Source organism: Grus americana, chromosome Z (genome assembly GCF_028858705.1).
Source record: "Grus americana isolate bGruAme1 chromosome Z, bGruAme1.mat, whole genome shotgun sequence".
In the NCBI taxonomy this organism is placed as follows: Eukaryota; Metazoa; Chordata; class Aves; order Gruiformes; family Gruidae; genus Grus; species Grus americana.
In genome coordinates, this window is record NC_072891.1 from 32,097,565 (window position 1) to 32,112,147 (window position 14,583).

The following is a 14,583-nucleotide window of genomic DNA, read 5'->3' on the forward strand; positions in this document are numbered from 1 at the left end:
GAAAGACTCATGACATCCCTGAATCAATTTTATCTTTGGGCATTTACTGGCAACTTATGAAAAGATATCTTATATCAGCCCCGAAACTTTTTTTTTTTTTTTTAAAGATTTCAGCTTGCACTTCCATGACCTAGATATCTGGTCACACCAATCTATATGCTAAAGTGGTATCCCACAATCTCTTATTAAAGATTGCAAACAAATGAATTTAAAAAAACAAAGCAATAAATTTCTTGCTACCGATAGTGTCTTTATCACATGGTTTAGTTCATTACTATGAAATGACTTTTCATTCATTTAGCCACATGTTCTAATTTTCTTCAGGCAAAATTACTACACGATCATCGTGTTGATTAATCTACCATATTAAAGATATAAAACACAAAAACACAGGAGAAAGTTTATTATCAGTATTATCTTACTATCTTTTTGAACTTAACTCAGAAGAGCGAAGTCATCCAGCAGCGAACTGTCACATATTACTTGTCACTGGAAGAACTTCAAAATATTATCTAACTTACACTTCTGTAACTCAGGAAGAAACTGGATGTATATAGGTTCTTAAACTATTTACAAAAGAGCTGTATCTTTTAAGCTATTATGGATCTTACTTAACTCCCTTTCATATAGATGAATTTTGCATCTTCTTAACTCTGGATATACAAGTATTTCTCTATTCTTCAGCTGAACATCTTAAGATCAGGTCTTTTGTTATAACTGTGTGCTGACAGGAATGCCTTGAATAATTTTTTTCAAAATAATGTACTAACTGACCAAAATCCAAAGCACTGTCAGATGTTCCGAATATACAGTAGTATCTCTATGACAAAAATGTTCCAGATCAAATGTATGAGTACACATTCACATCTTTGATGCAGAATCCACACTTGGAATTGTAGAAAGGTACATGATAAAACTGGCTTAAGGAAAGCTTCTTAGAAAATATTTATGGGAGGGCTAGCCACACAAGGAAAGGCATGAAAGATCGTGGGAAGTTAACAGAAAATAGTTGTGTAAAAACTAGACAATATAGACAGAAGATGATACTGGAGGAGCTAAGAAGAACTGAAGACTGGGACAAAAAAATTGAAAGCTAGTGCGATAAGCAGAATGCAGAAATACCAGAGGAAGAAAAAGTATTATTATGGAGAAGATTTCAAAATCTGAAGCCTAAAATTGGCTTAATTCATCCATATTATGAAACTAAATCGCTGGTTGACAATTAAATAACTGGTTGGATTTCCACATGCGCAATCTCTCCTTAGAAGTACAGGAAACTGCATGGATGTAAATGTGTAAGTTTCAGACTCAACATTCAACATTTTGGGCTCATAACAGTGTTTTTAGAAGGCGCAGGCAAGCCAGAAAAAGCAGTAACAGACTATTTGGAAGTGACTAAAGTACAAATCAAGTTTTTGGGACAAAGAATGGAAAAAGAGAGTATGTTAGACACATTACAGACAAAGATGCATAGTAAAACAGAAGCAAAGCTTAAATTAAAGAAAATTTTTCAGCTGCAAGACTTCAAGCAGGTCTACTAAATTATGTTATCCTAAACATTTATTGGAATAAGGATCTCTTAATCTGCAGTTTAAACCTGCAAATGTATGTGCAAACACAGATTTCTCAGTCTATAATATTATTTGTTTGCATGTACATTTATGTAGATATAGTAATACAGATGAAAACAAGTATAACTGAAAACTCCTTACATGCAAAAAGTCTCAAGCATGGTACATATTTCACTGGGGAGTGGGGAAAGAGGCCAGGAGAGGAGAAAGGAGGAATGGGGAGAATGAAGTTCACCTCCTGCTAAAAAGTGAATAAGATATAACCCAGTAGTTTCCACAGGGCCCAAATTAGAAGACACAGTAAGTTTTTCCACTTTATTGTTCATAAAGTTGAGGTCCAATTCACTAAAATATTAGTAAGAGCCCTAATCTATTTTTGATGGTTACATGAATTCCTGCTGAGCAATCCTGGGAAATTCCTGTATGGTCTTGTCTAAACACAGTTTCCCTACGAAATATTTTCAAACATATGACAATATTTCCCATTTCCTTACTGTACACATAGGAAATATTTTATAAACTTTTACTTAGTAAATGAGTCATTTTACATTATTTTTGCCATATATTAACTTTTTAAAAAAAAAAAAAAAAAGTGGAGTATAGCACATCAGTAAAAAACCAGAAAACGGTCTCTTAGTTTAGATACTTCCATTTCCTATGAACAAATTCTGTTTGGAATTTCAAAAAAAAGCAGACATAGAAAATATGATCCATTCTGGCCTAATGTATTTCCTTGGATAGCCTCAGTATCCTACAAATAAATTTATGTCTGAGGTTCTAAATATTTCTGACCGGAACCTGTGGGTTTTTAACTCTGAATTTTCAGGTGTACTGTGCAGGTGATATGGACTTAGAGCTGCAGAAAACCTCAATTTGCTTTCAGCCCTTCTGATTCACCTGCTTAAAAAAATACATTCACTCCCAAACCCAAAGATATTCACCTGTCTTGGGAAGTACAACTGTCTAATTAAAACTTTCAGGAACAACATTAGAAGATGGCAGAACCCAAAATCTTTCTAAAGCAGGTTTTTACCTTTTGTACTACTAAGTCAAGAACATCAGTGTGTTACAGGCCTCTGCAAAACAACAAAATCTTCAATCCATTTTCTCCAAACCCTAATTAGTCGTGAACTTGGCTGGTGTCCTTTTCTCTCCCTGCAGGGAGAGTCTTGTCTCCTTCTCAGGAAGGTACAGCCCTTCATCCATTCTAACCATGTCAACTTAACTGTGAGAATCCTGTGTTCCAGCCTGCCTTCTCACTCCCCAGACAGCTATGGACTTACCAATCAGACTTGCAGGGAATGATTGAAATCCAATGGTGCTACCAAAACAAGGTCTTGCATTTCAGTAAACAAGGAATCGTTCAATGTTTATGTTCTCTCCAAGATAATCTATGCTTTCACATAATCAGGACAGGGTCTAGAATTAAATGTCCTTGTCAAAACCCCGTTCATTTTACAATAAACATACTTACTACAAAGTCAGCTTGCAAAATATCTACAAAAAAGCCCAAAGTTGACTATTTGATCAAGTATCTGCAATCATGGCAGTTTCATACTACACAGTGGCAAAAAGGGAATAACAAAATTATCAAGTTATGCTATGACATGCAACAGTTAAATACATACAACTGATCTACAGAATAGCTTAATTAACAGTTTCAAACAAAACCCCAATGACTTCAGATCACAAGAGAAGCTGACTATCCAAAAGACAGTAGAGATATTTCCTATCCCTCTGCAACCTCCCACTGATTTTACCTGACACAGAAGACAACAGGGAAAAATGGGATCCAAAATATCAGAAACTGATAGTTGTTATCTTGAGTACTGATCAGGATAGAAGGTGCTACTTTACTATCTCTTCTCATAAATGAAATTTCATATATTAGACAGAAGCCTTTGTGTTATCCTAAATATATTGGCAAAATGCTTCACTGCTACATAAGTCTGTAAAAATTATGTTTTCATCAATACCTCAAATAGATTTTTAAGTGGAATTGGGCTACTTTGCATGTTTTGATCAATTTGCTAGTTATAGCAAGTTTCTAAGAGCTCACATTCAACTGAACTGCTATGCTTATATATACACAGTCTAAATTTTCAGCAAACATGAGGTAAGAATGCCATAAAATCTCAACAGAATTTTTAGCCAGCATGTTCTACTTCAGATTTATAATTGTCTACTGACTGCTTGTAACTTCCCCCACATCTTACCTATGTCAGTATTAGCCACAAACCAGACAATTTTTTCTAGAATCTGACTCCTGTTACAGTAAATCCTGTGGGTTTTTTCTATTAATTCCATTTTAACTCTACTTTTTAGTCACACTGCTTTAAAGTGAAAGGATGTCACTTCACACGTCCTAAGGAACGTACTAAAGCTAGCTTAGACATTCCTTAGGGATCTATCCTCCATCCTTTCACTAGACAGTGCACAGAGCATTAGACTCAAGTCCTTCAAGTCCCCTTTCTGCAGCTCCCGCTTTCTGATTTCCAGTCAGGCACTCAAATAGTAAATTTGACTAACTTATTTTCTCCTCTCCCTCTTGAAATGTAGTAGGTGGTAAGGCGTTTAGTAGCTGAAGGGGTAGACTTTTTAGAACACCCTTGATTGTAACATCACGTACAACTTTATCTGCCACAAAATGGCATTTTTCCAGTCAAAAGCAGTCCCACTTTCTTTTGCTCCTAGATGCTCATTCCTGTCCTTACAATGACCCCTCAAAGTGACAGAACACAAGCACAGGTATTTGTGCAACTACATGACAAACTGCACTAGAAAACTGATCTGGGTTACAAACATCTCAGCAGCAGTAAAAAAGTAGTTAGGTTGATCACTGACTCTCTCACGATGTAGCTGAACAAAGAATTTTGCCACCCTCTCCCATAGGGTGGCAGAGAAAATATAAACTGCCAGAGACACAGAGAGTAACAACTATTTATTTGGCAGCAGTTTTGGTTTATGTCAGTTGAAAGCATATGTGAAATTGCAGCCTCACTTTCAGAACTGTGGCTAGAGTTCAAGAGCGAAGCAGTCAGGGAAGAGAAAATACTGAGTTGAACTTCTGTTTGAAATCAAAGAACTGAGGTCAAATTTAATTTTCCTCTCTAAACAGTTATGGCAAACTTGCACTAAGGCAAATCTCATCATTGTTACAACAAAATCACTAGTAATCAAGCAAAAGTGCAAGACTTTAATAGAAAAATATTACTCATAGCTAATTCAACAGACAATACAGATGTACAAAAGAGTACCAGAACCAAACTGTTTTAATCAACCGAACAGTGAAAATCCTTTCCAGCAGGTTTATTACTTCATTGTTGTAGGAGAAACTGGTAGTAATGCCTACACTTAAAATTACCCATGGCTTTCCATTACATAACCCTGTTCTAATTTGCTTTTAACTTGCCAAACAAAACTGGTTTGGGCTAAAAATCTCTCGTGTCATTTGTTGGCTCAAGTTCATGTTCTGAAAAGCGTCAGAAACAACCAGTCCAACTACCTGCAGAAAACGCAGGAAAACAGTAAGTTTACTCATTTTAAAGAAGTCTTACAGCTCAGCTTTTTCATTACAGCCTCCAGTACTTCCAAGTTCTGGAGAAGGAAATCCTTTTAAGTACTCTAGAATGGTCTCCTAGGAAACAAAGGGCAGTTAGGACTAAGAAAAAGGTTGTACTTTAAAGTCTTAATATAAATTAGACAAGCTCTGTTTCTAATATGTGTTAGTATTTAACATAAGCTTTAAAGCTTGCCTTGAGGGCTTCTCTCAGTAGCATGTGCTAACAACTACTAAACCTGGAATTACCGAGCAGGTCAGCCACAAAGAAGAAAGATTCCTATGGCTTCACCTAGGTCACTATTGCAAACAAAAAATCAATAAAGTTACCATGAAGTCGTAAGAACACTATCTTTGGGTCAAAACAGGAAAGAAGTCCATGAACAGCATCAGAATGAATACCATCATATTAAAATAAGCTTTCACATAAGGTCAAATTTCCACCATCAAATTAGAACAATGTTTACTTAATAGACTAGGCGCTGAAGAAAAATTGAAACAAACTTTATTCTGGATGGTTCTGAAACTACCACTGTCATTTGTGTCAGAGCTGAAGCACTAAAATCTGCATTTCCTCCAGTTTTTAAGGTATCTAACCTAATTACACATGGTGTTAGACATCAAACATGAAATTCTAACGCCTTCCCTTGCAAAGTGAAACCTCATTTTTGCAAGTCAAGTTTATTGACTATTCATCTAATTTAACATCTTTCTTTTTGTATTTTTTAAAAGCGAATATAAAATTTGCCTGATACTTATTTCTTAAAAATCAATACTTCACTTTACTGTTTCCTTATAATCACTTCTTCAGCAATTAATCCTAGCTTTTCTGATTTATATAAAATTTCTAACAACACAAGTGTTTACAGACCCAGAATCATGTTCTGATAGATCTATACAAGCACACAGATTGTCCTTACCTTGCAACTTCTGAATGCTGAATGAGTTGTATCTTAACTCCCCTGTACTTGTGTTTGTTGTTTTTAAGACGGTGCGATTAGAACTAAACATAGTATTCCTGCTGAAGTCATGCAACTTAATTACATAATGACATTATCAGATTTCAGTTCAAAGAGCAATTATGACATATTTAGCATTTGTCTACCCTTGAAGAAGTCTTGTTGGTAGTGTTTTACTCGTAGACTAAAAGTCTCACCTATACTAAGATTATTGATATACTGATGTGTACTCTCATTTTTGGCTTTTTCTTCGTTGACATAGCCTTTCTGATAACCTCTTGACAATCTTATCATAAAACCAATTTGCAATTTAGCAACTACAAAATAATTTCAAGTTAAGTCTGGTTTTATTCCTTTGGATATTTTAACAACTATTATGCTAACTGTCTGCACTGAAATCTGTCTTTCAGACTCCTAATTTATATTGCCTCTCACCTACTTAAATAATTTAAGAATAAACTGTTTCTGCGTAAGACTAAAGACATTCACAGAAATTAGTAGCCTAATTTCTAAGGTATAGAAAAAGCAGCATTTTTAACTACTACTCTTCACAGAAATGCCACAGATAGGCCTACCAAAGGTTTAAGAAAACTGCAATGAGAAAGAGAAAGTAATAAGAGTTGGCTGTAGAGAGCCATTTAAATGAGTACTATTTATGTATTTAAAACCATCCACCATCTTGATGAGAATCACTGCTTCCTACAAAACCCCAAATGTGTTGGATTCTCTTGTCTAATCATTATTATTCTGAGGTTTTCAGCTGCATAGACTGAGTGATCCAGGGTATGTTGGTAAAATTTGTATCTCAGTCTGGTATCAAAAGACAGATAGCATGCTTTCCTGTACAACCTACTTGAATAAAAATTAAAGAAAGCCAATTTTAATAATTTACTTGCAAACAAAAGGAGTTAGGAATCCTAATAAGCAACATAAGAGTCAGCTCACAAGAAGATCTAATCAGCACTGCATAGGCATATATGAGAACTCTATCCTGTAATTGCTTGTTGGGCAAGAGTCTGTCCTCAGGGAAGAATGGTCACATGTTTAATAGAAATGAACTACTCCTTCTAAGGTATTACCACTATCCACATTTTATTTTGGCAGGGAAAAGTGTTAACACAGTTACTGAATTTACTTATCAAAAAAACATTGTGAACAGAGCACTACATACAGAAAAGATTAAGGTTACAATCTCCAGGTATCAACCTTATGAGGCTTCATGCAGTTAGTGAACAGACATAAAATCTCCAGTTGACAGGCCGCAGCAAATAACTGGCACCGTTTTATACCCATACAAGAGAAAGCTTTTAACATCACATACCGATTTCTTTTTAATGTCCTCCAGATCTTTGAGTTCATTCTCAATCTTTGTGATTAATTCCCTGAGTTCATCAAGATTAGTGCAAATAAGCTAAAAAACAAATGAACACAAACACTTGGTAATGTGGGACTTGGAAAATGTACAATGAAGTTAAAATCTAAAAGCACATGTTATTACTTAGTGCCACCATTTGATTTTTATTTTCTTATAGCATTTTTAAATGTTAAAAAATAGGACTTTTTGAAAGGAAGAAAAACTAATAAGAAAAGACTTCACTCTTCAGTCATAAACCATATCTCTGCCTGTAAGCTTCCATTTCAAAATGTAGGTATTTTCTTAAAACTTGTGTGAATGACAGCTACTCAATTTGTCTCAAGTACAGTAATGAGTTGGAAGAGGTCTGAGTACCAAACAATTCCCTGGTGAATTAAAGTGTACTAGTTTTGGACTACACTGTGGTTATAAGATCATTACACTTGTTACAACTTTTTCCTGAACTTTGTATGTTTACACAGAGTATTCCTGAAAGATAACCTAGCCATGTCTATCAAATCTATCTACATTTTGAAAAAGTATCATATTATTCTTATTACTGTCTTTAGAAAATAGCTTTTTACAATCTTCCTTTCAGAACATAGATGCTATTCTCTCAAAAAAAATGTCAAACAAAAGTAATCTCTATGTTTTGGCTTACCATCATTTAGGGCAATTAAAGACTTAATAAACTGGAAATTATTAAGCTGTTAGGTTCTTTCAACTTATTGTATGTTAAGACTTGCTTCCTTCTGAACAGCCTTAAGTGGAAATGTTTTCATTACTACTGAAAACATGTTGAAATAATTTAAGAAAATCAAATCCAAACAGAAAAAGAAAACCACAAAAATGCTTTTATCATACAACTGCTGATTCTTAATTTTTTTTCCAAATCAGTAATTCATAACAATATATTTTTACTTCAATTACATGTGAAGTTTTAGATTTGCAGCATATTCATATTAAAAAACCCCTTGTTTCTCTATTAAAACAGAGAACTGACACCTTTAGCAAAAGAGATAAATTTTGAAAACCTCTAATGCATACTTGCCATTATTTTCATAACACTTGTGTACATGTGAAAGCATTGGGGAATTGGAGTTACTCAAACTAAAGTTTACAGTGTTCACATTTATAAAGTTTAAAATAGCAAATGAATAAGGAAATTGGCACTGTCTTGCTGTAGACAATGTATGTAAAAGTAACTTGCAAAAGGTTCCTCCCTCAACCCAGAAAATAGTATTACTATGTGTAACTCTACTACGTTCAACATGCACGTCTGTCCTGCACTTAAAGAAGTTCCAAATACATAAGGTGTAAACTGGAAGCCAAATACCGGCTTTTCTTTTCCCATCTGGCCTGCAAAGAAATCTATGATACTGTATTATTATACAAAAAGGTGCAAGTTTGTCACATCAAGCCCTTGACAAAAGTCAATAAAGGCATGGATAAAGATCTTCCCTATGCAATTATAATCCACTCCTTTGACTATGCACCTGACAATTCAGTTTTTAAGTTTTATCACTGCTTTTTATTTTCTCCTATGAGACAAAGAAAGATACTGTCTTCATGTGCTGTAAGTGGTTGCATTTCTCTCTAGGAACTCCCTTCTAGAAAGGCAAGAGTTTTTAAGGAGAAGGATGACTTCACTATTGTTAGTTGAATGCTGCCCTGAAAATACCAACTCTATCTTTGCCTCTACCATAAAAAACTCCTACATGTCATCAGACAATTCATGCGGTCAAACTTTTCACAGGTTCCAGTCCTGTTTCTCATTTCCAGAACAGTAACTTGAGACATAAGGATCCGATTTGCAAAACTGTTAGTATATACCAATCCAAACTACATTAATGGGAAAAACAAGGCAAATATATGAAATTTAGTTGTCTCTGTGCTGGGGTTGACAGGGAAGAGCAATCAAATCTCTAAGTCCCAATTTTTATCAGAAGAGGTGTACATTTGAGACTAATATCTGTGTGTCAATTACCCACTGGTAAAACAAGGAAAGTAACAGCACCTCAGCTTAGAGGATTTACTGTCAAAATGAGTTTAGTATTTGAAATACTCCAATACTGTACTGAAAACTTCTACAAAAAGGTTCAAGAAGAAATTTGTATTTCTTCATTCACAGTAGAATTTGAGATGCAGTACTAAAGATGCACATTGATCAAGAACAAGCTATTTCTGAAACTTCTCTCACTTGGTTAACATTTCCCATCTTACTGAATGAAGCCAGCATTTTGAAGGAAAGATGAAAAGAACAGTAATAAACAAGTGTAGCATATGTTTATGATCATTTTGATATGGAATCTAGCTATTTCTCATAATGAGACTCTAATATATGTTTCAGTGTTCTTTGCTCATGGATTTTAATTGGCTGAACTTAGAAATTCAATTTTCTGCAAACAGCACTGCCTTTCCAAAATGTTTTGTGTGTTTTAACAGGTTAATTAATGTGAAGGCAAAAAGAAAGGTATTAATATTACAGTCTAATGTCACATTCTGATAGCTCACTGGTAGTTTCACATACTGCTCTTGAAGAACATGCCTTCTAATCATCTATCATGAGAAAAACAATCTGAAGAGAAAAAATGTTTCTTTTATGACTCATCAAAAGTAGTAAAAGATTAGTCCCTAATCTCTAGAACACTACATGGAGGCTTAAAGATTCAAGCTGTAAATATTTCCATTAATGTACAAGTCATGTCATTAGTGATGTACATGCTTACTACAACACAGACATTTTCACATCAGGTACAGTACATACTACCTATGGGCTTAATTTTCATAGGCAATAAACATCCTGTTTTTCAACTGAATACAATGAAAGCTTCAGGTATTCAGTATTCCAGTAAATTTTAAAATTTAGTGTTCAACTTTCCTGTTAGGATACAGTCTTAGATCTCAGTAAGCTCTCTCACTGACTGCTGGAACTTCAAAGAGGAAAGACAGGAAATCTCCCCTGATTTTTGTAAGGAAAGACACAGTGACCAAGCTCTATTCCAACTTGGGACTCTCCTGTGATTAATTTCTCAGAAATTATAAATGAATGATTTATCATTATAAAAACAAATCTAATCTGTGGATCTATTCATAAATACAAACCTAGCGTACTCCCCCAGATCACTGATGCTCCCTCTTTGCCTCCCTTAACTTCAGCCAATCTTTTAGCATAATTTTTTACTCACATCAATGGGGTCTTGTGCTTAACTTCAGATTATCTATGTAATGATTGTAAGTTATACTTTTATTTCCAATGAACCTGCTCTTTTATTGCTGCCATGTCCATGTGGAAAATATCCAGATAGCCCCGTTCAATATCTGTATTTAATATAGACCATAGCTGATAAAACTGAAACTGGTAAGACACGGTTAAACAGAAAAGCTCAAGTTAGTCCAGTTCCTTACAATGTATGTGTTCCTTTCTTCCTTATAGTACATGTAGGTCTATCTAGCTACATGTGTATATATGTGAGGGGAAAGGAGGAAAGACTAAAACAAAGCAGTCTTTGTGTTACCAAACCTAAATATACTTTGTAACTGGAAAAGAAACCCCCCAAAACCACATTAGTGTCCCTTCCGTATGGCAATATAATTACTGTCATTTCTTTAAAACATTAATGAGCAACAGTAATAATAAGCTTGGAATGCAGAATTTCTTTTAAAAGGAAATACGCAACAGTCAACTAACTCATGATCTATGAAGCTATAAATTCACTTCTCAACTAATTTTCAAAATATTACAACCAGGTTTTTATTTGGTAAAGAGAATTTAATTTGCATCTGCTTTTGTTTTGAGTTTGTTTTTTTGATTTATTGTTTTTGTTTTTTTTTTTAAAGCAGCCTTGAGCTTAGAAATTAATATAAGGTCTGAAATCACATACAAGGAAGGAGCGATGTTCACTGACCTATGCTTTTACTGCTTTGTCCACGACATTCAAACTATGATAGAGAACAGAAAATCTGTGCAGTATGTTTCCTCAAAAGGTTGTTTAAAAATGGCATTTATAAATGTTAGGATTAAATAGTAAACTATGTCCTGATTTTTTTTGTTAATATTAGAAGATTTATTAATACTAATTTTCTCAACTTTAATGTCAAGTTGTGATTTTCAGGTAAAGGATCTATACTTAAGTACAGGATCTAGTCTTATGAAATGAAGTGCCTTATGGCTTTTTTTTTTTTTACATTTGTAGGCTGCAGGCATGCAAAATATCTTACAAATTTTCATTTATTTACTCTCTTTCCAAAAGAACTGATATTTAGATATGAATAGCAATATTCTTATGGTTATACCCTCCCTGGCATACCTCACAGGGCCACACTCAAGCCGTCTTATCAAGTATTTTAAAAGAATACACTCTCACCTTCAAACAGTTACATAATTTCATTAAGCTTGGCAATCCATGTATGTGAAGAAGAGTATCTTGAAGCCTGCTTTACTAGGCTCTGAAAGTCTTAGTAGTATTCCAAATAGAAATGTTTTAATATTTGCAAATACTTCTAACAGTCATACCAGTCCTCCCTGTCCTCTTAAAAAAGACAGGTTAATTTAGTTTAGTTTAATATTGTAAAAAAATATTTCTAACCTAACCACATACATCCATGGCATGCAGGTAATGTCCTGGGAAAAATAACATTTTTTAGACACTGTACCTATTTTTTTGGAACTGCTAGGAAACATTTTAGTCACTGACATTAGCATACAGATAAAAGACAGTGCACACTTAAAAATCAGTCTTTTCTCAATGTTGACTGTTACTAACCGATTTCATCACCAGAAATTCCACTTGCTCCACCTGAAACACATCATCATCACGGAATAAATTAATTCAGTGTGAGGGTTTTACACAAGAATGATGATTTAATGTGGGTCTATTCCTCAGAATAGCACAGATTGCTTTCGGAAAAAAAAAATTATAGCTAAAGGAGAACTTCAGTAAAAGCAGGCATTCATACATAAATTGTGACTTAGAACAGAAGTACTGTAACACTTCTATTACAGTACCATAAAACTATTATCATAATTAGCCCTCTTAGTGCTCTCTGGTCTAAAGGTCACATGCGGATAAGGGGTAAAAGTTGCAAACAAGATGAGCACAGGAACCTACAGATTTTCCCAGTCCTTCAGTAAAGCAAGCTAGGTTTCAATTCAAGGACCACAATGTCACACCTCATACAAAACCCAAGTCATTTTATCCCAGAAAACTGTATCTACCTTAAAAATTCCATGAACAACAACTAGTTTTTACAGGTTTTATCCTGTAACAGATTTACCTGGAATCTTAAACAGTACTGTGAAACAATGTGTAAGCTGCACATAATAAAAAATGCTAAAACATTTTCTACCAAGAAAAGGTGAAATGCATGTTTAAAAACACTATCAGATTAAACTTTTTGAATGAGAAGAAGGAAATTAATCTTTGATTAAGATTTCCAAAAATCTCTATCAGAAACTAAAGGACTTATTTTACAGACATTCAGATTTCAAGTGCTTTAAAAAAAAAAAATTTACCTGAAATTCTGGTATGGTAGACTTTGTGACACCTTTCCTCTTCTTTGTGATTGCTTTTTTAGATATCGATTTTTTTCCTTGTAAGATTAAAAGAGAAAAGCTTCATAATGCTGTTTGTTGTATTTCATTAATAAAACCAAATTACATACAGACTTGAAAGTTAAACTATAACTAACAGATAGCTGACAGTTAAGTCACGTAAACATGACAAATCAGAACTGGACTCAGCAAAAGCAAACATTAAACTACAAGTATCTGTGTAGGGCGATCTTTTTGGGGGGAAAAAAAGAAAAAAGGAAAGGGAAAAAAAAAGAAAAAAGAACAAACCCACTACAAGGCCCATAATATACCTCCTAATAATTTAAGTCATAAAAGAAACATTCAAATCACTGATATGAAAGAAGTGAAATCCATAACTTATGCCACAAACTTAAGAATATGTCATCTTACCTGCAAGATTTGTTCTCTGACACTGTAAAGTGAACCACACATTAGGGTCTGGGACCTCGGTACGTTACAGTAAAAAATACCCTCAAAGCACAAGCAATATCTAGAAATCCCTGAATTAACACACTGAAGTTATCAATGAAATCAGATTACTGATTTGTTTTTTCTGGCCGTGGCAAAACCTACTATTTTAGAAGAAAGCAAACGCCTTCCTGTGCTATATAAGGACATGGATGTAACTAAAAATCTCCTTAAAGGTAAGGCAAGTGCTTTACTGCTTATAGTATCAGGGTTCGCAAGTCACATAAATCAAGTAGTTATGTCACCGAGCCATATATGCAAGATAATTTCTACATTCACATGGTAAATTGAAACAAGCCCACTTTTGACCTGTTCATTCAAATCAAAACCATCAGCCTAAGATTACCGCTGTGCTCACATTTAGGAGTCCTGAACAATAATTAAAAACCTTAAAAAAACCTAAAAAAATTAAATCATACAAAGTATGCGAAATTTGTTGTCAAATAGAATCATTACAGGCACTTAGTAATAACACAAACACAGGCAGATTTGATAGGCATACTAATGAAAATATTGGCAGGAATTGCATTTAATTTTTTCCTAACAGATGCTTGCTTGTGTGTACAAATGTGTATGTAGATATACATACACCTATTCACAGATGCCTAGGCATCTATTATTTTCAGTTTATTACACTATTCTATTTTCAGTTTATTACACTGTGAGTTTCCTGAACATCTTACCTGAGTCTGAAATAAAGCATACTTAAGAGACAGGGCTCAATGGAACCAGATTTGAAATTCCACATAAAATCAAACCATACAAAAAACCAATAAATCAAACTAGATTTGAAACTCCACATCCTGAACACAATTTAAAGAGCCCTCAACTACCGAAAATAAATACTCACAGATTTCACCTTACAGAACAAGTGATAAAACGGAGAAGCATGTTTATTAGAACAACTCAAGTGTTTTGACAATGTGTAAAAAAGTCAGCATTTTTGTTATGTATTTTATGAATCCAGCTGCACTGAAAACATAATTGCTACTACTGAGAACAGTGCTGAACATTTAATGAACTAAGCAGACTTCCAATATAAGCTTTCTTGACAAAGTGACTCAAAAAGAAATCTGGTTATATCATGATTCCTTGTT

At 34.1% G+C, this 14,583-nt stretch overlaps 1 protein-coding gene across 2 annotated transcripts in view; it reads right to left on the reverse strand.

The window, feature by feature from the left end:
• KIAA2026 (KIAA2026 ortholog) overlaps positions 1-14,583 on the reverse strand; it is a 55,675-nt gene that overhangs the window by 17,338 nt on the left and 23,754 nt on the right. For both annotated transcript variants that reach the window (XM_054809215.1, XM_054809214.1), the window contains 2 exons: positions 12,959-13,035; positions 7,411-7,500 (listed from right to left, as the gene is read on the reverse strand). In XM_054809215.1, coding sequence (XP_054665190.1) covers positions 7,411-7,500; positions 12,959-13,035 — 167 coding nt within the window. The remainder of the gene's footprint in view (positions 1-7,410; positions 7,501-12,958; positions 13,036-14,583) is intronic.